General features: G+C 58.1%; 1 protein-coding gene across 45 annotated transcripts; it reads right to left on the bottom strand.

Moving 5' to 3' along the window:
- Positions 1-485: 485 nt before the first annotated feature.
- Positions 486-22398, bottom strand: PEAR1 (platelet endothelial aggregation receptor 1). Of its 45 annotated transcripts, none has more exons than XM_067038622.1 (28): positions 22298-22398; positions 21769-22217; positions 18921-19013; positions 13619-13748; positions 12634-12724; positions 11810-11985; positions 11421-11573; positions 11055-11159; positions 10600-10700; positions 9726-9818; positions 9194-9437; positions 8082-8202; positions 7747-7883; positions 7441-7653; positions 6982-7156; positions 6775-6895; positions 5877-6040; positions 5682-5784; positions 5405-5551; positions 5066-5191; positions 3999-4127; positions 3754-3882; positions 3336-3548; positions 3011-3099; positions 2767-2902; positions 2519-2593; positions 2164-2415; positions 486-1674 (listed from the first exon to the last, which is right to left on the bottom strand). In XM_067038622.1, exons 5-28 carry the CDS (start codon positions 12655-12657, stop codon positions 1523-1525), a joined length of 3378 nt encoding a protein of 1125 aa, XP_066894723.1. In that variant the 5' UTR covers positions 12658-12724; positions 13619-13748; positions 18921-19013; positions 21769-22217; positions 22298-22398; the 3' UTR covers positions 486-1522. The 45 variants fall into 45 exon arrangements, with proteins under 45 accessions (XP_066894723.1, XP_066894749.1, XP_066894780.1 ...); XM_067038648.1 differs by having other exon boundaries at positions 11810-11919; XM_067038679.1 differs by lacking the exon at positions 5066-5191.
- Positions 22399-22641: the final 243 nt, after the last annotated feature.

Genomic DNA, 22641 nt, shown 5'->3' with positions numbered 1-22641 from the left:
ATCCACTCTCTGGGGTCGGCCCTCCTACCCTGTAAGGAGAGGACTCCTGATGGAAAAGGCCCAGAGAGACCCACCGAGTTAGCGAGTTGGCCTGGCTCTGGGTTTGTAATCTCGATCCCATCTATGTAGCCTCCTGGAGGTCTGGGGACTTAGTTGATCCGCTAACGAGTTTAGGAGGCGGGTCACACTTCCAAGAAATCTTGGATTCAAAGTCCTCAGGTAGCCTAGACCCTGCCGGGCCCCCATCAGAGTATACTCTCTCCCCTCTGCTTTCCTGGCTCCAGCCTCCCCACTCCAGTCTGTTCCCCTCCCCCACGGCCACTCCCAGACCTTCCCACCATTGATCTTTTGTGCTGTTCCCCTGTAGAAAAGCCACCCTTTGGGGAAGACTCTGACCTATGCAGTCTTTCAGCTCTCAGAGCACCAGTTTGCCCAGCTATCTTAGCACTTGCCAGCACTTACCACTGGTACTTTTAACTCAGCCATTCAGCCTTTGGGGGAACATTTATTGAGTGTCTACCATGTGCCAAGGGGAGCCAATGTTGAACATAAACACAGGATTCCTGCTTTCAGGGAACTGAGAGTCTGGTGGAGGAGGCAGAGATTAATCAAATAATCACACTAAAAAGCAACACATTACAGAGGTGCCTGGCACCCTGTAGGCCTTCTGCAGGTAACTGGTGCATGAACACATCAGTAATCAGTGCTGTGAAAGAGAACACGGCGTGTGAAGGACAAGCAGGAGTTAACAGGTGAGTGGGGGAGGAAGAGCATTCCAGATGTGCCAAGTCCCTGTAGTAGGAAGATGTGTGGCTGATAGGAGGACGTAGAGGCCAGTGTGACTGGAGCAAAGTGACAGGGAACACAGTTCAGAGTGAGGCTGAAGAGATAGGCAGGCAGGCCAGCAAAGCCTTTCAGGCTTTGGACAATTTTGACTGTAGCCCAAGGGCCATGGGGCACCCATGGAGACTTTCAGGCAGGGGTAACCTAACCAGCTTGTATTTTGAAGCAGTTGGTTGGCAGGAGTACCAAATGAATGCAGGGAGGCCAGTCAGGCTATTTCTAGAGTTAACCGGGTTTGGGCTGCCTCTCCACTATATAGTGAGTGCCCCAGGACAGGATCAGTGCCTGGTACCCCTCTGAAAACACGCATGCACGCACACACAGAGCCTAGCCCGGGAGTGCACAGAAAAGTTACCCAATATACACTTCTTACAGCAATCTGAAATCAGAGTTATCCAGCAACATTCAACCCACCAGTTTATGTATACAGGGCCCTGGGGGCCTTGGGGAGCAATGGGTTGGGGAAAAGGAACACAGGTTTCCTGCTGACCACTGTTTCCCATGGTAGAACCTGGGAGCCAGGCTCCCGTCTCCTCTCCATTCACTTCCTCTATTAAACATGTTCGTGTTCACGGCCGGCCAGTCCTCTCCCTGCTCCTGGCAGGGTACAACGGGCTCTGTCCTCAGCCTTGAGCAGCAAAGAACCGGTGTGCTGACCTCTGCACACCATCTTGGCCCCTCAACGGTCCTGGCGCCGAAGTGGGGGTGACGGGGGATGCCGTACTGGAGGCAAGTCATAGTGTCCAGGGATGTGGCTGTTCTTGGGTGAGTCATAGTGGCCAGGAGGCAGGCCCGGAGGCAGAGGGGGCTGGGAACCCACAGAGTCTCGGTCTGGAGACAGAGAGGGAGGGGAGAGGATGAGAAGGAGGTGGCTCCTCCCCTTCGCACCACTCTCTTCCCCTCTCCAGCCTCTTGTGCCCAAAGACAGATTCATAGTGCCTGGCTATAGGCCAGTTTGTGCAGCTCCTCAGCTGCCAGTGGGGGATGCCATCTCGACCTGCCCACCTCACAGGATAGGAAGACGCCCTGGTCACCTGCCTTACTCCCAGCTTTTCTGGGTATCAGATGCCTTAAAACTCAGGTGTCTTAAAACCACCATTTCAAATCCTCAGCCCTGTGAGGGAGGTACCGCCACCTACAGGCTCTAAGAGGCAGTGTGTCTTCCCAAACCTCACGCCTGGTTTGAGCCCAAGTCTGACCCCAAAGGCCTTGCTCTTGCTGCCACTTCATGCCCACTCTGCATTCTCGCCCTCTGTCCCTTCTCTTTTCCCACCTCCCTTGTCCCTGTTCTCTCTGCCCCAGTGGAGAAGGAAGGCTCACCATGGGTCAGGGGGCTGGGCTGCTCATAGGTGCCACTGTCTCTCTCTGGCTGGCAGTGTCGCCGCCACCTCTGGCTGTCCCTGAGCTGAGGCGGCTGCCTGGGGGGAGACCCTGAGGGAGGGCCTTTCATCTCCATGTAGCTGCTCTCCCGGGGACTCCCTAGCAGGCTGGGCAGGTCCCGGATGGTGGCGTAGGGGTTCTCACTGCTCAGGGAAGCCACGCTGGCCCTCAGCCCCTCTTCAGAGATGGGCCCTAAAGATAGGGGAAAGAAGTCAGGCTTGGTGGAGGCACTGGCCCCTAAACCCCAGCGCAGCTCCCTCCCTCGATCCCCCCCCCCACCCTGCCCTGCCCTCACCTTTACTGTAGAAGGGGCCTAGGCCATTCCTGTTGCTGTAGCTACAGCTGTAGCTTCGGTCCAGGCGGCTGCTACCTGAGGAGGAGAAAGCAACCTGCAATCAGGCCCCTGGTCCCCTGCCCAAGGTCCCATCTCCTCTAGAACTGGGGCCCAGAATCCCCTTCCACAGACACATGCACTCAGATGGAGCAGGATGCTGAGCTGTACACATCCACCCTCACCAGAGGCCTTGGCCCCCAGGCTCCTACCCCTGTCCAGAGGCCCTGGAGGGGGTTCCCGGCGATGCTTCCAGTCAGCAGGCAGTGTGGCGTGGTTATCATGCCCATGGGCTCCACCTGGCCGCTCAGGGGCCTGGAGGCTGGCAAAGAGCTGACTGCCTGGAACCTGGCAGGGGAGGGGTGGGGCAGGGAGAGGAACGTGCACGGCTGGAGCCCGGAGAACCGGGCTGTGCCCACAGGGCACCCACAGTGCATCCCCGCCCCCAACACTGACCTTGTTAGGGGGCGGGGGGTTAGGTGAGCACTGTGACAGGGTGTGGTAGCTGGGGTTGGAGTAGTAGTGACTGTAGCTCGGAGGGACATCTGCACAAACAGACACAGTTGCAGGGTGACCTGCCCGGTCAGAGACAAGCCCGGGCCCAAGACTGTCATTCTGTTCCAGGAGATCCATAATCAGCCTTTCTGACCTCTCTGACTCGCTCCAACTCCCCGCTTCCCACCTACAAGGTCCAGGGAGGGATGCAGCAGCCCCGCACCCCATCTGCCCTGTACCTAAGAGCCAACCACTCATGTGTGTCCCTGCCCCCCGGCCAGCTCACCTGGCATGACATACTCAGAGCCGTCCAGTCGCCCGCTGCTGTAGGCCACTGCCAGGTGCTGGTGCTCCTTGCCTTTTTGCCAATGGCGGTAGCCAATGAACAGCGCCACCAGGGCCACCACCAGGGATCCCAGCACTGCAATGCCAATCACTGCCCCGAGTGAGTTATAGGCCACTGGAGAGGTAGGCATCATCGTGAATGGCTCCTGGCTTCCTGTGGGGGATGGGGTGGTCACTCAGGACAGTGTCTTGGCCCTACTGGTGAGCTTGGGATGCATGCATGGGAGAGGCCGCAGTAGTGGGGCAGGGTGATACAAGGGTACCACCTCGCATAGACCTGGGCATGTACCTGTGTCCTGGTTCCCTGGGGACAGTGCAGGGTGGGATGGGGGTAGGGAGGGGGCTAGAGGAGAACTCACCAATCCTGCAGGGGGCACCACTGTGCCCTGGGGGACACACACAGGCCCCAGTCTCTGGGTGGCACCTCTCTCCGGGACCACACTGGCATGGTTGGGAACAATTGTCACCGAACACCCCTGGAGAGCAGCCTGTTTAGAGAGCCGAGGAGGCAGGCAGGGATCAGAGGGGCCAGGGAACAGCAGTCCCCTCCTCAGGCTAGGGCTGACTTGGAGGCAGGGGCATGGAGTTCCCCTTCTGCTGGTACCTTCCAAGCAGAGATGTCCAGTCCGGCCTGGGGGGCAGAAACAACTCCCATGCTGGGGGTGGCAGGTCCCGCCATGGCGACACTGGCAGAGCTGGGCACAGTTGGCCCCCCAGTGTCCTAGAGGGCACGCTGCAGGAGACAAGGTTAGAGCCTGTCTGGCGGGCAGGGCCAGCCCCTCCTGAGTGAATTCTCAGCCCCCAGCATCACTGAACTCTTCAGCTCAGCTTTGGTCTCCCCAGGGGACCAAAGCCTCCCCAAGGCTTTGAACCGTATCTACACACTGATGACTCACAAATGCTTATCCGCAGCCCTGTGTCTTGCCTGAACTCCAGATGCACGTGCCCAGCTGCCTGCTTAACTTCTGCATTTGCCTATCTGATAGACTTTCAAAATAACGTGACCAGGGCCAGACAACAAAAGGCTTCCAAACTATCCTATATTGCTTAGCTCTAGACTTTTTTTTTAACATAAGAGAGAAATAAGTGTCTACACTATTCAAGGCATAATTTTTGTGTATCTGACACTAGCAAAAAGTCTAATAGTCGTTACTGAATTCTATGGAAAAACTCTTGTCCAAGATTACTTCCCTCTACCCTGCCCATCTTTTTCATGGTAACTGCTTCTCATTTCCCCTTTTCAAAATTTGTTTGACTTGGTTTTCTGGACTCATCTTTTCCATGATGTCCTTCTTATATTTATGTGGGAAAGAGGCCATGTATAAATAAATAAAAATAAATTGGCAATCCAAAAGAAAAAAAGAACATGTCCAAAACTGAGCTTATGATTTTTCCCGCCCCCGTACAAACACTGCTTTTCTCAGGCCTCCCATGCAGAAGGGCAGGGAATTTTTTCCCCTGAGCTGTTCATTGCTGCATCCTGAGCACCTAGAACAATACCCAGCATTTAGGTGATGCCCAATAAATATTTGTTTATAGTGTTCATATAAATGGCTGAATCAAGGTGGGTTCAGAGGCTTTTATACCCAGGATCAGGGGAACGGAAGCCTCTGGTCCTCAGCCCACCCCCTCAGCATGCACACATGCTCAGACACATGAGCCACCACATACGTTGGGAGCAGTCAGGGCCTGTCCAGCCAGCCATGCAGTAGCAGGTCCCATTCGAAGGGTGGCAGGAGGAGTGGTTAGCACACTTGCAGGGCACACAGCGTTTGCCGTAGCGGCCGGGCTGACAGGCTGGGGGAAAGGGGCTCGTGGTGACCAGGGGCAGGGGCCAACCCTCAGTCAGCCCGTGATCCCACTCTCTCCCTCCCTCCTTCCCACTGCAGGAACCGGCCCAAAGATTGGAGTCAGCACAAGAGACCAAGAGGGGTAAAGTGGGAGCTTCAGGCATCTGACACTGCACTGCATATTACAGCTGGCAGGCAGGGGGAGGGGAGGGAGCCTCACATCTCTGGCAGGAGGGGCCTCGGAATCCAGGTGCACACACACAATTGCCATTCTCAGGGATGCAGGTGCCCCCATTCTTGCAGGTGCAGATGTTGCTACAGTTGGCTCCCCAGAAGCCCTCAGGGCAGGGCAGCTGGCAGCGGGTACCTGTGAGAGGGGTAGGATGAGCCTGGCCTGTGGCCCCCCCTTCCGTAGGGTTTTTTCTGAACACATGTCCTGTGGGATGCATCCCCCAACTCCACAGTAAGCCTGGGGCCTGGATACCCAGAACGCTCACCTGTCCAGCCAGCCTGGCACTGGCAGTGTCCGTGAACAGGGTCGCAGCCATCAGAATGGTCACAGTCACAGCGACTGGCACAGCCTTCACCAAAATGCCCCTTCTTGGAGAGGGAGTGGAGGGTAGGACAGGCCAGTCAGCTGGGGGGTGCTGTGCCCTTCCCTCCCCCAGGCAGGCAGACTGTTGTGCACTTACCAGGCAAGGGAGCTGGCAGTGGGTCCCGTGCCACCCAGGGGTACAGGTACAGGCTCCAGTTTGGGGGCTGCAGGCTGCCTCGTGGGCACACTGGCAGCTAGCATTGCAACCGAAGCCCCAGGTACCAGGTGGGCAGGGCACGGAGCAGTTACCATGCTGCCAACCTGGAAGAGGGGACTTGCAAGTAGGCACGGGGACCTGGCTCCCCTCCTGAGCAAGCACACACTGGGCATTGGCTCTGCCAGGCTCTGTGCTATGAGCTGGGGCTGGGGGTGGGCATGCCCATGGCCACATAGGAAACAAGCATAGAAACTGTTGGATGTTGGACAGAAGGCTGAAAGACCACCACCACCTTCTGGGTCTTGGTTGCCTCTTCTGAAAAATGAAGGGGAGTGGCAGCAAACCCAAATGCTTACAGAGGCCCCAACAGGTAACTAAATGAGTTCTCCAGACCACGTGTAAGACAATAGGGAGGAGTGGGGACTGGAGACTGGACTTTTGTTAAATATGATAGAGAGCTAGTCAAACAAAACATTTCTGTGTCCGAATCTAGCCTAAAGGTTGCCAACGTGCCACCCATGGTAGATCTCCGAGACCCTTGCTGGACCTGCCAGTCTGTGATTCTGTACCTCTGAGGATGAGGAATGTTCTGCAAAGAGGTACCTCTGGTCTGGGACTTTAAGGACAATTGGGATTTTTGTGGTTGAAAAAAAGCAAAGCGGATATTCCAGGAAGGAAGTAGCCTGGCTACTTTCCCAGCAGTCCAGCTGCTGACCAGTGCCTCCACCCTTAACCCTGCAGCCTCTCCCTTAGCCTTGGCCTGCCCCTATCCTTGGACTCTCCCTTCTTCGCATGGCCCCGCCCCCAAATCCCCTTCCGGGAGACCCCAACCCATTACCTTCCTTGCAGACGCAGGCGCCGTCGATGGGCGAGCAGGCGATGGCATTTTCGCAGGAGCAGCGTGCGGAGCAGTTGACTCCATAGGTGTCAGGGGGACACAGGCTAGCGCAATGCGGGCCCTGAGAGCGGGCGGGAGCATCAGTGAGAGGAGTGGGCGGGCTCCCGGGCCTCTCCGGCACCTCCCTCGCGGCGGGGCGCGCCTCACCGTGTAGCCGGGCGCGCACCGGCAGAGGCCGCTGTCGGGCTGGCAGACGCCGCCGTGCAGGCAGAGGCAGTGCTCCTGGCAGCCGGGCCCGTGCGTGTCCTGCGGGCAGCTCTCGTTGCAGTGGAGGCCCGCCCAGCCCGGCAGGCAAGAGCACTCCCCGCTCATCGGGTGGCAGCTGCGGGCGGAGGCGGGGACGCGACGCGGTCTGAGACCGGGTCCGCAGATCGACTTCCCCGCCCCCTCCGCGTGGTGGGAGCCGAGCATCGCCGAATTGAGGGGGACATCGGGGAGGCTTGGTGCTGTTCCGAGAGCGGTCTCTCCCCGTCCCCGAGGCCCCTCCCCTTTCCCTTCTGTGACATCTGCCACGCCCTAGGTCCTTTCAGTGACTCCGGTGGCTTCAGCACCCAAGGCCTCTCCCATTGGCCTCCAGACCCCTTGACCACAGTGCCCACGGCCTACTTGAGACTGTGTTCCGGGTCGCAGGTGCAGGGCATCTGGCAGCTGAGGCCATAGAGGCCGTCGGGGCAGAGACGTTCGGCGCAGCGGTCCCCAGTGAAGCCGTGTTCGCACAGACACGCGCCGTTGGCCGGGAAGCAGCGGGCGCCCGTGGCGCAGTCGCAAGTCTCAGCACAGTCCTGCCCGAAGCGGCCCACGGGGCACTCCTCACGGCACCTGGGCGCCTCGCGGGAGTGAGCCTGGCCACGCCGCCCGCCGCCACCCCCGGCCCACCTCAGGCCACTCCCACCCCAGGCCGACACCACTCACCGTTCCCCTGTGTATCCCGGAGCGCAGCGACACTGCCCAGTGAACCGGTCGCAGAGGCCTCCGTTGTGACAGCGACATTCCTGGGAGCAGTTGGGTCCATAGGAGCCCTCGGGGCAGGGCAGGGAACAGATGGTGCCCTGTGGGGGTGAGAGGTCGACAGAGCCCCAGGAGCCCAGCCCCCTCCCCGTGGCCACAGGACCCGTCAATACACCTACACCCCAAACCCTCAAACCTCTCCAGGGCCCACACAGCCTACCCGCCTCACTCACATCCTCCTGGGAGCCCTGAAGAGAACCACCCACAGAATTCACACCCACAGACCCCACCCTTCATACCATCCAGCCAGGTGGGCAGCTGCAGGAGCCCCGAGAGGCCTGGAAGACACCCCCGTTTTGGCAGGGAGGGGTGCTGGGGCAGGAGAAGCCAACATTGTCCTGTGAACAGGACACCTCGCAGCTGTTGGGCAGAGGGGGTGAGGTCAGTATGTCAACAAGCAGTACCTGCTTCCCCCTTTGCCTCCAAGAGCTGGTCAACCACAAACAGGCCCTCCCCAGGAGGAAGGCCCGACTCCAGGGCTCAGTGAGTCACACCCACCCTTCAAGTCTCACCCCGCTTCCCTGTTGGGTACTGCAGGGATCAAAAAACAAACGTTTAGGGCTTCCCTGGTGGCGCAGTGGTTGAGAGTCCGCCTGCCGATGCAGGGGACGCGGGTTCGTGCCCCGGTCCGGGAAGATCCCACGTGCCGCGGAGCGGCTGGGCCCGTGAGCCGTGGCCGCTGAGCCTGCGCGTCCGGAGCCTGTGCTCCACAACGGGAGAGGCCACAGCAGTGAGAGCCCCGCGTACCGCAAAAAAACCCCACAAAAACCAAACGTTTCCAGGACTGGAAATACCCAGCCCCATCAGGAGGGGCAGAATGAAGAGCCATGGCGGCGTGTCTGCTCTCCACGCACCCTCTGCCCCATCCCTGCCTTTGCTCACGCTAGTCCCTCTGAGGGCAACACGTCTGCCTGCCATGGTTTTCTATCCTGAGGGCTCAACTCCAGAGCTCCTCCATGAAGCTGGATCTTTGATATCCAGCTAGATGCACATTCTCCCTCCTGTGACTCCCCAACTCTCCCTGCCCCCTGCCTTGCAGTAGGGTTCTCTGCGTCCCTATCTCAGCCCCAATTTGGGACGTGCTTTCGCTCACACGCTAGTTCATGATATCTTCACAACAACCCTTCTAGGTGGACAATACTGCTCCCATTTTACAGACCGGAAACAAACACGCAAAGAGTCAATGATTTGCTCAAGGCTGCTCAACCAGCGAGCAGCAAAGCTGGGACCAGGATCTGGGCCTCTTGACTCCATCCCCACGTTTGGGATGCCAAGTCCCCTTGTGTCCCCACGTATGCCCGTGCATCCTGTGTCTGCGATCCCGTAAGTGTGTGTTCCTCCTGTTACACACCTGGGCCCAGTTCTCTCTGGGGGGCAGAGGCAGGCTCCGGTCTGGGGGTCACAAGGTGCCCCATGGCACTGGCAGCTGAACTGACAGGCAGGGCCATAGCTGCCAGGGGAGCAGGGCCAAAAGCAGTGTGGAGGCTGCAGCCCAGAGGGACAGGAACATGCCCCACTCTTGGGGTCACAGGAGCTGCTGTTGCCGCAGTTGCAGGGCTTGTCACACTGTGGCCCCCAAACTCCTGGAGCACAAGCTGTGGGATGGGAGGGCAGAAGGGGGTCACCAGAGGTCTTGCCCCCTCCCCAGCCTCCAGTTAGTCCCCGTCTCTGTGTCCTGGCCCCCACACATGCCCCCATGCCCGGCTTTGGCCCCTCCCCCTGTACCACACCTCCAGAAAAGGCTGCTGGCTGCAGTGGGATTCTGCTGGGTGATCGCCCTGGGGCCCTAAGCACCTGTGCCCTGGTAGGGAGGGTGTGCCCAAGGGTTCTGCATCCCTGGAGGCACAAGGGGTCATGCCCTGCCGTCACCACCAGCCACTCACCACTGGAGCAGTCGTCGCCCCGCCAGTCTTGCACACATTGGCACTGATTGGGTGCCATGCAGCGGCCATGAACACACTCCTGAGCACAAAGCGCTGGGGCAGAGTTGGGGTGGGGTGTGTGTGAGAAGATGCTTCCACCCCTGCCGTACCCACCTTTTATTCTCTGAAGCCTAACCCCAGCTTCCTCCCACACCAGGGACCTGGAGTTCACCAAGCAGCAGTTCTGCCTCTAAGATGCAAAAAGACTGAGAATAAAGCAACTCAGGTCAGAGCTTGTCAAGACCTCAGGATTCTGGACTCCCGAGCTCCTTTCTGTGAAATTCTGGAAGCACCTTGTTGGGAAATGGGCAGGCGGGTTTCCTCACGTAGGGACCAGACATGGATGCTGTCCAGAGAGAGGGTAGGGGCTGGGCTGGGGGCTCAGGCTGGGCAGGGGTCTCTGTAGGGGCTGGTGATGGTCCAAGGCTGAGAGAAGGGGAGAGACAGACAGAGCGGGCTCTGCTCTGGGGGTTTCAGGGTGCTGCGGGCAGGGGACAGGAGAGACTGGATGGCGACAGGTCGAGACAGATAGCAACAGAGAGACAGGGACAGGAAGAGTCAGAGAGAGAGCCAGACACGGAGTCCTGAGACACGGTGACAGAGAGACACAGGCAGCCCAGAGACAGAGATGCAGAGCCAGAGACTGCTGAGGGACATGGAGAGAGAGGGTGGGAGAGACGTAGGGACAGCTAGAGACAGAGGTATGAAGTGGCAGCTTTGTCCCTAGAGACAACAGGGCCAGTGGAGGGCAGAGGAGTAGCCCCACACTGGTGAGGGCAGGGAAGGACTAGGTGGCCTAGGCTCCACTCATTCCACGGCCCCACCCAGGACTCACGGACACAGACTCCACTGCTCTCATAGAAGCCCCGGCAGCACTGCAAGCGCATTCGGTGCTCTGTCTTCACCACCTGGCGGTACACGGTCCGGTAGACAACCCTGGGGGAGACCCAGAGGTGGCCCTCAGTCCTCCCTGCCAAGGCCTCGGCTTCCAACCTTCCACAGTGCGGCACTGGGGGAGGCCTGGGGCACTGCCCAACACTCTGAGCTGGGATAGCATAGAACATTCCCTCCTTGCCTCCCATCCGGCCACACACATGCACACAATACACCACACCTGCACACCCCAAACACACATACCCCACACACAACATGCCTTGAGTGCCCGGAGGCCAGATGCTTCCTCTGAACTCTAAAGGTTCTGAGAAAAGAATGGGGGTACAGAGGGGCAAGGCCTGGGCCGAGGCAGCTCCTCTGGCACCCATCTGCCGATGGAGGGGGACACGCACTCACGTGGGCCGGGGGCAGGTGTGCGGGGTCTCCCAGGGCCGGTCACAGGGCTCCGAGGGGAGCAGGCTGAAGGGGCGGGAGTGCGACTCCTTGGTTGTGGTGGTGAAGCTGCAAGACAGGCAACGGAGTCGGGGCCCAGGGCAGGGAGAGGCCTGAGCTGGCAGAGTGGAGTGGGGGTGCGAGGGCTTGGCCACAGTGGGGAATATTTAGGCTTGTTCCCTCGAGCCTAGGATGGACCCCCCCCATCTGTCCCGCTTCAATCTGGAGGGATCCTCCCAGAGTTGGAATATTCCTGGGAATATTCCATTCCAGCCTTCCATTCCCCGCTGCCTCCTTCTCCCTATATGGGGAAATTGAGCTAGAACTGACTTCTGGGCCCAGCTGATGGAGATGGGTTGAAGCACTTCTGGCCAAATCTTGCCCTGGGCCTTGTTGTCCAACGCTGTCCCCTTGGCTCTCCCTGGGCCAGCCCCTCTGCTTGCCCCACAGTGAATGGCTCCTACCCTGTGCTCTGTCCTGCAGCTAGCCTCGCACAGGGACAAAGGGTGGGGATAAAGAAAGGACAGGGTCACAGATGAGATGGAGACTGAGGCAGATCAAGATGGGGATGGAGTCAGAGGCATCCCATCTAGGGGAGCAAAAATAGGAGGAAGGTGAGGGCTGGAGAAAGGGAAGGAACTGGGAAGGGGAGCCCTAGTGGGGAGAGTGGGGACCTGGGGCCTTGCAGCCCTCAAGGCACAGCAGGGGCCCTCTCTCACCTTTCCCAGAAGCTGCAGGTGTTGGGGTCCTTGGGGTTGAGGGTTCCAGCCAGCCCCAGGCCCAGGGCCAGGAGAAAGAGGGCCCGCAGAGGTGGTGACATTGCTGAGGCCTGTGACAGGGCCAGGTGTGGAGCAGGTGAGGGGCACTGCAGCCACAAACCTGGAGGACCAAGTCTCTGCAGAGACCAAGCAGGGGTGGCAGAAGAGATGAGGCTCTGGTCCTCTGGCCCATGCTTCCCAGGCTCCAGGTCTTATTCCTGACCGGGTGGGGCACTGCCATGCCTCTGAGACTTTCTCACACGGTTTCCTCTGTCTGGACGTCCTCCCCCCCATTCTTCACTTTAAGCACTCACCTTTCAAGGTCTAGCCCAAGTGTCATTCCTCTGTCCCTGCCCTGCTTCCTGATCCACACTGGCAGACCGCCCCCTCCCATCCTTTCTGGGACCCCCAGCACCAGTCACCCACACACCACTGTTCTAGTGCCTGTTCCCTGACCATGACCTCTAGAGGCAGGGACCTGTGCCTGAATTCCCAATCCCCAGCACAGCCCCTACCCAGGGCACTTTGATATTATACCAAGGTGTGAAATTGGAGCTGATGAAGGGAAGTTATAAGGGAAGCCAACTTGGGCTCAGTTAGAGGAAGAGCTTTCCAACGGTCAAAGCAGTTCTGTAATGGAATCAGAGACCTCAGGTGGTGAGCTCCCCATCACTGGATGTAGGCAGGCAGAGGCCAAAACAACCCTGATACTGTTAGGGGCTTCCTGCTTTATGGGGTGGGAGTAGGGCTAGGTCCAGGTGACCTTGAAGGAGGCCCCTCCTCACCACTGGTGCTCTGGCACGGCCCATACTGACTTCTGAGAGCCAATCATGACTTCTCTTCCCAACTCCTTGTTCAGTGCTGTCACAGTGGTAGCTTGAAATGAAGCACGGGGGTGGAAATCGGCACCATGGAAATCAGCAAACACCACAAATCAGGGCCACCCCCCCACCCATCCCCCCACCGAAGCCAGTTACTAAAGCCTTGCCAGCATACCTCTGCACCCAACTCTAGGTGCTATCACCCAGGGAGTCCCCAGCCTGGCCTCAGACTTAAGGAGAAGCCACAACCTCCCTGTGACCACCCACCAGCCATCTGGAAATGGGCTCCTCCCCATCTCCTCCACCCCTGGCCTCGCTCAGTGGGTGGGAAGTAGGTAAGGACCTCAGAGGAGTCTGTTCTCGCTCCTGAGCTCAGGAGCAGCAGAGGCCCTTGAGCACCCGCCGCCCGCACCCCCCCTCGCCCCGCCAGTTTCAGATTCTCTGTTAACTTGCCCCGGCTCCCTCCTCTACGCCTCCCTGAGACGCCCACATCTGCTTATAATTTTCCGAGAGAAAGGTCGTGGTAGCTGGCCCCTTACCCCCCTGAGTATCTCTGGAATGTCTGCCTCCAGGCCCCACCCCAGGTCCTCCACCCACACACTCCCAGGGTCCCCGAGGGCAGCTCTCAGCTCCCATCAGGGCAGCGCTCAGAGGGATGCTCCCTAACCTAACTGCACCCCACTGCTGCGTTCTGCCCCACCAGTAAACCCTCCAGCCTGCTCCCCACCCTCTCAGCAGCTGGGCTGGCCCACCTCTCCTCCCCAGGCTCCCTCCCACCCACCGCAAATTTCTACCCACCCCCACCCCCCACCCCACTCCTGTCTTGCAGACCAGCAAGGCCTGCCCATGACTCTGGTTAGTGGCCCCATCACAGCTCCCTCGGGGCAAATCTCCACCTGTAGTCTTTTTTGTGTCCCTCCCGTCCATCCTCAGTCCCCAGGTAACTCACCAGGCCTCTATGGCATCCTGGGGCCTCAGAAACTCAGGTGAGCTGGGGCAGGGCGACAGGGCCCTTGGGGCCCGGGGCCTGAGGAGCCCAGAGAGTGTCCTGGGGGATCCCGTTGCTCATGATATGGAGCCTGAAAACAGGAAACAGAGCCTGGCTAGAATGTGTGTATGTGGGGAGGGCAGCAGGGAGCATGATCATGGGCGGAGCATGGGGTGGCTCCATCCTCCCAGTCCTCCCACCACCCTGAACTTGGAAGGTTGGATGTGGGGGAGGGTGGGCAGTGGGGCGGGGGACGCAGCCTGGCCTCAGGGAGCCAGGCCACAGTCAGGAGTGCCCTTCAGACAACCCCCATAGTCAGTCCTTCCACCCACACAACCCCCAGCTCCTTCCCCAACAGTTGGCTCCTTCTCCCAACATCCCCAGACTCTGCCCTTCACCCCAGCCCTGCTCCGGTCACCTTCCCAGGCCCACCCTGTCTGATCCCAGCTGACCTTCTCCCCACTTCTCCCTCGAGTGTGCATGGCAGCAAGCCCATGGACAGGACCCTGAGCCCCCCCCCCGACATCTCCCCCCTCTTTATCCCTCAGTCTGGTCCACAATCCCCTCTTCTTGTAGCCCCCACTGTGCCCCTGGTATGGGGGTCCTGTCCTCCAATTGGAGCTCAATCTGTCTGGATACATGGTCATCACCCTTGTCCCTGGACGAGCCTCATCTCCAGCCACGCAGAGACCCCCAGGCTTCCCTGGGCCTGGATCTGCCCCCGGAGCTCGAGGCTGCGGTGACACGGACAAGACCTGCAGCAGGAAGGCCCTGATGAGGTGCCAAGGGGAGGGGCTGTCCTTCCTCTCATCTACAACAGCCCCCTCCCACCAGCCACCTCCTCTTAACCAACTTCTGGAGGAAATGGTTCACCCCGGGGACTTTGAGAGGGACCTCGAGATGGGCAGGAGGCATGAGGAGGGCCTGACCCTAATCCCAGGGGGTTGTGACTCTAATAACTAGAGGGCTGGGGAGATTCTGTTTTCCCAAGGGCCTAAGGGTAGGACTGGAGAGCAGAGAAGGTCTCAGCTGGTCAGTGGAAGGGGCTGGAAGCCAGGATGGGGTCGGTGAGATCAGTGGGTGGTCCGCAGGGAGAGGAGAGATGAGATGGGGATCCTGGCAGGGAGGGGCAGGGTTTGGCATCACCAGCCCCAGACCCTGAGGAGGGAACACAGGCCAGACCAGGAGCCCAGAGCTCCAGCCTGGCTGCCTAGGCTTGTTCCCATCTGAGCCTTTGTCCCTGAGGGGCTAGGGAACCTGAGATCCTGGCCCACCCTTCCCCAGCACCTCCAGTCCCAGCAGAACTGGGGCTATTGTGATTACACGTGCCCCTTCAAGGGGTTTAAATCAGACAGCTGCTGGCTCCCCTGCTGACCCCAGGGGCCCCCACTGTAGGTTCCCTTCTCCCTCTTTCCATACAGATGCCCCCTGCCTTTCCCCTACTCAGCCCCCTTCCTCCATGGCACCTCTGGATTGAGGGACCCACACACCTTCCCTCACAATTGGAAAACGAATGTGACCCCGTATGTTGTTGCTGTGTTGGCACGGGCAGAGTGCTGAGCAATTTATATGGATCATTTCGCGTAAAGCTTATGTCAACCCACTGTGGTAGGTATTATTATTCATTTTACTGATGAGGAAACAGGCAAGGAGAGGGTAAGTTCCCTGCCCAGGGCCACACAGCCAGTAATATCAGAGCTGGGATCCAAACCCAGACTGGCAGATCCATCCCTGTGGTTCCAGACTCTCCCGAGCCCAGGCGGGAATCCCAGGGGCTTTACATCTCTTTTTAACTGCCTTGGTTATGGTGAGGGGGAGCCTGGCAGGGGGCTGGACAGGAGAAGGGGATCAGGCTGGGGGCTGCCGCAAGAACGCGATCAGAGGCGTGGGAACCGGGATGTGTTTACAGTCAAGAATGAGCTGACACTTCTCTCTCCTCCACCTCGAGATGCAAAGCAGCTGGGCGGCTGGCCAGGCCCCCCCCCCAAGAGTCCCCAGTCCCGCCTGCGCAAGCCCCCAGTATCCCTGCCCTCTTGGCCTCCAAGCCCACACAGGGCCCAACCCAGCTCTCCTCCCCTGCTCTTCTGTTCAGCCTGATTCCTCTGGTGGGGAGTCGCTCTACCGTCACTGTACTCCAATCCTAACCCTGCTAGGAGGAGGGGGATGAGTCTGGGGCCTCTGGGAGGAGAGTAGAGTTCCTAGTGGACAGGAGATTATCCATGTCTGTAGAAGGTAGAGAGCAAGAGTGGAGCTGATGGAAGTGAGACAGCAAGAGGAACTTCCCCACCAGCTCCCTTCCAGCTGCTCTTCTCTGGGAGGTGGTACAGCAAAGGATACCCTCTGAGCTCTGCATCCCCTCCCACACCCCATTCAAACCTGGGTTCGAATCTCATCTCTCAGTTCCCTCATCTCTAAAATGGAGAGGATAATGGTACTTCCCTTTGTAGGATTGTTCTGCAGAGTAATAAATAAGTTGATACAGATAAGTGTTTAGAGAGCTACATAAGAAGCTCAATGAACAATTGCAGTCTCCATGATGGCATCCTCAGCCCCACTCCTCCCGCACCTATCACACCCCTTCTCCACTCCCCTTGGTCTTGGCACTATCATACTCTTTAAGTATTAATTCCAGGAAATGCTGTTTCTTTCTTTTTTTTTTCTGAAGAACCCCCAGGATGATCCGGGAATGGGAATAGGGCCTTAGATGCTGACTGAGAGAAAGGAAGTGGGGAGGGGAGGGGACTAGGCTCCCCAGAGAACCTGATCCCCCAGAACGATGGGCTGCCCGCCAGGTACATCTTCAAGCCAAAGGCAGTTGATGAGGCAGGACGCCTGGATTCTACTTCCCCCCAGCCCTCAGCCTGAGCACCAACTTCAGCTTCTTGCTTGTTTCCACTGGTACCTCCTTTCTGTCTCTGTCTCTCTCTCTCTCTCTCTCTCTCTCTGTCTCTCTCTCTCTCTCACCCCCTTCCCATCTTGCAGGCCAAAGTTTCTAGTACTTAGAAGCTGTACGACCTCAAGCATGTCACTTGAGCCCTGTGAGACTCCATTTCTTCATCTGTAAAATGGGAGAATAACACCCCATATCTCCCAGGGTTCAGTGGGTGTTGGAACTGTTGGTTCCAATGACCATCCTGAAACTGAGCCTCAGACCAGGGGCTGCTCAGTGGACATGTGTTGATGCAAAAACAGAATCCTCCAAGTTCGAGGCTGTCTGCCTCTTTCTTTTTGCCTTTTGTCTTGCTCTTCATCAGAAACTCTCTGCTTTCTGTCATTTTTTTCTTCCTCCATCAGTTTCTTGGTCTCTTCTGCCTCTCTCCTTCCTTTTCTATATCAAGGCTACCACGTACAGTTGTGCAGTATGTTCACTGCACTAGGGAATCCACCTTCAGGTATGGAGTATAGGCTGAACTCCAGCCACGATCCACAAATTGAGCCCTGTGTCTTAGCTTGGTGCCAAGGTTGCCTCGCCCTGTAGCTCTCTTGTCTTTCAGGATCTCCCCTGTGTCTGTGTCTGTTCTCTGTGCCCTTTCCTAACCTCTCTTTGCCATGGAGACAGGATCACTTAGTCCTTCCCACTCAGCAGTGTGATCCTGAGTCCAGAGACTTCCCTTCCCTCCCCATACAGGGATGCCCTCTAACCCAGCTCCGCCAACAGCCTAGACTGCTCTGCTCCACGTGCAATTCAGAACACCCGGGTACACGCTTGCACATGCACACACAGAGCCCCTCCTACATCCAGCCAAGCCAGGCCTTCGGCACACCAGGCCTGTCTGCCGGATGGAGGGACAGGAAGCCTGCATGTGCTCCAGAGGCTGGGCGGGGAGGGAGCAGGGGTGAGGGGCCGGCCTTGTGTTCTCTGTGGCTCAGGAAACAGAAGCTAGAGGGTCCTCAGCCCGACCTGTTTACTCATCAGGAAATAGAGAAACTGCAGGGATTCTGATTCACCAAACATTCAGCACGTGCCTACTGAGAGCTAGAGCCAGTCCGGTTCCTCACCACCACCCACAGGTGGAGTGATTGTTACCCCTCTCCATTTCACAGGAGAGACCGTGGAGGGTCTCAGGTAAAAAGACTTGCCCAAGGGCCAGCTGGTCAGCAGAGGTAACAGCAGGATTAGAATCCGCTTCAAAGAACAAAGCAGTGGGGGGGGGGAAGTAACCCCTGGGGTGACACAGGCCAGGCAGCAGCCCCCCCTGCTAATCTCCACCCCCAGATACTGTTGGAAAGCGCAGCTCTGCTCTGGCCACTGCTTCTCTCTAATGCCTCTGTGACTCCCCACGCCGCAGGAAAGGGCGCCCAGGGCCCAGGTGGCCAGCCTCTGCTCCTGTGCTCCCATCACACTGGACATGCCTCTCACCACATGGCCCCCTTTGCCCAGGCCATCCCTGGAATGCCCAGGTCCTACCTATCCTTCTAGGCCAGTCTCCTCCAGGAAGCCCCCTCAGTGGCTCCGCACCTCACCTGTTGCTCCCTTTCCTTGGACCTTCCTCCAGGCTCTTAGCACACGCACCACGGACCCCTGTGGCCCAAAGTACCCCAGTTCTTCCCTGAGGCCGGCTCCATACTGGACATAGACCAGTCTCCCAGAGGCCCAACACTTCCCCAAACTCTAGCTGAAGGCAACAGTGTCCCTCCTCTGGGGGCAGGTGGGACTAACCCAGGTCAAGTCAGGAGTTCACAGGCCCCGGAACACCTCAAGTCTGATGGACGGATCAGGTAATGTACCCCATCTTGTGACTGCCAGCTTGTGAGTCTGGTTTCCCTACCAGGCTGGGATAGCCTCCAATTCCATTCTTGTCCCAGGCTCTATTAGTGGGCTGCTTGCCCCCCTCCCCAGGTGTTCCCTCAAGGTTCCCATCCTGTGGTCGTTAGATTTTTATTAAGGTCTGTCTTCCCCACTGGAATGGAGCACCGTGGGGTCAGGGCACTTCTCTGCCTGCCTGACCGCTGTGTCCCCAGCACTGGCCAGCACCTACACACACGCATCTAGGGTGCCTGGCACCCAGTGGGCAGTAATTAAATATTGTGTGGAGTGGATGGACTGATAAACTCTAAATCCTTCCCGACTTGAGTAAGCCCAACCTTACTTTGTGGGAAACAGGGGACAGGGAGAGATGTTTGGAGGCTGTGGCTTGTCCCCAGCTCACCAGACAGCAGGACCTTCCTTCTAGGGCCCTCAAGACACAACACTGGTAAGACGATGGAAGGTGGAGTTCAGAAAGAACTTCCCAACATTACAAAGTAAAAGGCGTCTCCAGACCTGCTCTCCCGACCTCCTCCGGCAGGAATTCCTCAGGGCTGGCCTCCAAGTTCCTCTGGGCTGAGTGCATGGGAGTGCAGGGCACTGAGTCACCTGGAGAGGAGGGAGTGTGTCTGCACGCAGGGCCTGAGCCCTTATCCCGAACCTCCGGCCCAGGGACTACGCCCCTCACTGCCCATCCACACACCACCTCCTACACAGACGGATGCCACTATGTGGGGTGGGGTAGGAGGCACAGGCAGGAAAGGGGACTCACGAGGCTCCATGGCCCAGCACCCAACCGGGTGCGTGCTGTTTCTGGAGACCTCCATCTGGCCATGTGTGGGTGGTCTAACACCAATTCCCACCCCTTGTTAAATGTATATTGTGAGCTGGATCTTTTCTTTTCATCCTCTCAGCAGTCCTAGAAAGTAGGTGCTATTATGCCACCTGGTAATGTAGATGAAGAAATTCCAGGGAGTTCCCTGGCGGTCCAGTGATTAGGACTCAGAGCTTTTACTGCGAGGGCCCAGGTTCAATCCCTGGTAGGGGAACTAAGATTCCACAAGCCATGAAGAAAGAAAGAAAGAAAGAAAAGAAAAAAAGAAAGAAAGAGAGAGAGAGAGAGAGAAAGAGAGAGAGAGAGAGAGAAAGAAAGAGAGAAAGAAAGAAAGAAAGAGAAAGAGAGAGAGAGAGAAAGAGAGAGAGAGAGGGGGAGGGAGGGAGAGAGGGAGGGAGGGGGGAGGAAGAAAGAAAAGAAAAGGAAAGAAAGAAAGAAAGAAAGAAAGAAAGAAAGAAAGAAAGAAAGAAAGAAAGAAAGAAAGAAAGAAAGAAAGAAAGAAAGAAAGAGAGAAAGAAAGGAAGGAAGGAAGGAAGGAAGGAAGGAAGGAAGAAAAGAAATCCCCAAGAGGTTAAGTAATTTGCCCAAGGTCACACAGCCAACCAAAAGCAGGGTGGGGATTTGGACCAGGTCTATCAAGCTCCAAAGGCTTGTGCCGCCCCTTTTAGGTCCTTCTACCCCTGTGATTTCTCTTTGGTCTTCGGACTCCCTCCTGTTTTACCTCCTCTACCACCTTCTTGTTCTTTCTCTCAGTCTCTGCTCTGTTTTTCCAAATATGCCTCTCACTTCCCTCTGGGCCTTGTTTCCAGAAGTCTCTCTGCCTCTGCCTGTGTTTTCTTTGTCTGTTGGTTTCTGTCTGTCTCCATATTTCTGTCTCTCTATATCTCTGTCTTTGTCTTTCTCTCTCTCCTCCCCTGTCTTCTCTCGCTCCTCCTGCTGGATTCTCCCCCATAGAGAAGCCTCTATGGTACCTCCCCCAGGACTGGTACGGACACCCTCCCCAGAGCTAGGATGGGCCCTAGGGCCCCTCTTGCATCCCGGGAGCACTCTCTTTCAAGGTTTCCAAGCCTACTCAAAGGAGAAGCTCCGAGCACTGTGGTGGAGGCCCTGCCTGGCCCAGGTCCCCTCTCCAGCAGAATGTGTTGGTGGGGGGAGGCAGACAGCTGCCCAGCGACCTCTATCTCTATCTAGGTTTCCAAACTGTGGATGGGGCTGCCTGTAGAGCTAGTTTCCTCTTCTGGGAAAGTCTGATAGGGGATGGAAGGGGGTGGGTAGTGTAGAAACAGATGCCAACCCTCGGCTTCACCTCCCGTTGAAGAGAGGAAGACAGAGGGGAGCCTGGCTAACCCAGCTCCTAGGTGGCAGGGAAGGTAGCCCCAACTGCAATGGCAAGTTTAGTGGGTAGACTTTGGGAGACCTCAGAAGTGGGAGAGGCAGCAGTGGGGGACAGAGAGCTGGAGAGAGGAGAGCTGTCCCACACCCTGGCTCCCGTGTGCCCACACAGAGGGACTGTATCATGGATTGGGATGGAGTGGGACTCAGACAGCTCCCCGACCCCCCAGGCCCAGCTTAGGCCAGGGTTGAGAGCTGACCCCTTGCCCAATCCTGCCTGGAGTCGAGGTCTGGCTGAGCCTGGGAGCCTGGGAGCCTGGGAAACTCAGACCAGCACAAGCTGTTCCCATCCCCGGGGACTAGGGTCACAGCCCAAGCTCGGGAGAGGCCACTCATAAAAGGCCAGAGCAGGACAGCTGAAAGTTCACTACTGGAGGCTGGAGATGGGGTGGGGGTGAGGGATGGCCTCACTGGGGCCTGGGCTCCGGGCCCCCCCACTCACTCCCCTTCACACACACCAGCCCGTGGGGCTTTCTGGGGGATCCACATGCCTGAGACCTTTGGCCAACTTCTTAGTCCTCAAACCGGCAAAACTATGAGCCCCAGGGATCTGTAAACCTGGGTCCCTTCCCTCCATCCTCTTCAAACGTGTCTCCTGGTGGGGAGAGGGCCAACACTGTAATAAACATTGAGCAGGCACGGTTCTAAGCAGGAGACATGTTTATGCTCATCTTAGCCTCACAGCAACCCCATAAGGTAGGCACTATATCTTATTATTCCCCTTTTAGAAATGAGAAACTGAGACACAGAGGTGAAGTCTCTTGACCAAGATCCTACAGGTAGTAAGGAGAAGAGTCGAGATTCGAACCTGGGCAGCCTTGACTCCAATGTGGGTGCTCTTAACACTATACATCCCTTCAGCCAAGTAGAGGGCTTCTCTCTCCAGCCCTGAAAGGGGGCCAGTGGGGTGGTGGCAGCTGCTGGACACACAAAGTCCCATACAAGGGGCTAGGAAACAGCTTCATTTGCATGCCATTTACATGCTGTTTCATTATGGATGGAAAACCCCAATCCCCTTTGGCCCCTCTCCACTGCCCCATCCCCTTCGGGTCACTCTGTCGATCTCTCTTTCCCCCCCCCACCCAGAAGTCCCCCAGTGCAGGGTGGTCGCGGGACCAGGGGCGCGCGGTTACTCACCTGCCTCGCGACCCTATCTCGCCGTCCGCCTGGCGTGGGGACCGCCGGGGTGGGCCTGGAGGAGGACAGGGCGGGGGTCCCTGCGTGGAGCCCCAGGCCGACTGCGAGAGCGGCAGGGTGGCCGAAAGTTGTGGATCGCTGGGCGGGGAGGGGCGCGGAGGGGCGGGGGGCAGGAAGGGGGTGGGAACTCGGGCCCTCGCCAAGGCAGGAAGTTTTGACAAGGAAACCGGGAGCCGGGGGAGGGGAGATCCAGAATGCCCGGGAGAGAGGCTGTGTAGGGGTGGGACCACTGAGGCCGAGCGGCGGGGCCGACCCGACAGCCTGGATCGGGCGCAGAGAGGGGATGAGCAGGGGAGAAGATCAGGGGCCCCGGGCCCGAGTCCCTCCTCGAGTCTTCACCAGCTGTGCGTCCTTGGGGTACTCCGCCTCTCCGGCCTCAGCTCTCTTATCTGCAAAGTGGGATGGTGGGGGGGAATCAGTGAGATCGTCTACGTCAGGCACCTTCCCACTGAGGCCCAACAACCGTTACCTTATTAAAGATACAACCCGGGGACCGACAGACAGCATCCCAGACTGGGAGGGGAGTACCGGGAAAAGGCCTCTCCGGTTCTCTGCGGCCCGAAAGCACCCTGAGGGAGGGTGTGATCCTGGGAAGCAGTGTTCGGCGGAGTCTCCGCCTCTGCCCGCCCCTTTGGTCCAGGGCCCGGGCGCTTCTGTGCACTTCGCGCCGCAGCCTCTGCGCGGAGCCAGCCCGAGCCGGGCGCCACCTCGCGGCCAGCGTCCGCCTCTCTACAGCCCGCGCACCGGACCTGGGAGAAGGCGCCACTCTGGAGGCCGACAACCTGTACCCCAACTTTATTGAAGTATAATTGA

This window comes from Kogia breviceps, chromosome 1 (assembly GCF_026419965.1).
Source record: "Kogia breviceps isolate mKogBre1 chromosome 1, mKogBre1 haplotype 1, whole genome shotgun sequence".
In the NCBI taxonomy this organism is placed as follows: Eukaryota; Metazoa; Chordata; class Mammalia; order Artiodactyla; family Physeteridae; genus Kogia; species Kogia breviceps.
The sequence above is the reverse complement of the archived record's forward strand: the minus strand, read 5'-3'. Positions and strand labels throughout refer to the sequence as shown.

What these genes read in the sequence shown, in the direction of transcription:
- PEAR1 (XM_067038622.1), bottom strand. Translation starts at nt 12,657, where the DNA reads ATGGGCCGTGCCAGAGCACCAGTG. An exon ending in GCCGTGCCAGAGCACCAGTG is followed by an intron (nt 11,986 to 12,633) that starts GTGAGGAGGGGC and finishes TGGTCTCTGCAG; the next exon opens with AGACTTGGTCCTCCAGGTTT. An exon ending in CGCCTGCGTCTGCAAGGAAG is followed by an intron (nt 6,041 to 6,774) that starts GTAATGGGTTGG and finishes CCCCTCTTCCAG; the next exon opens with GTTGGCAGCATGGTAACTGC.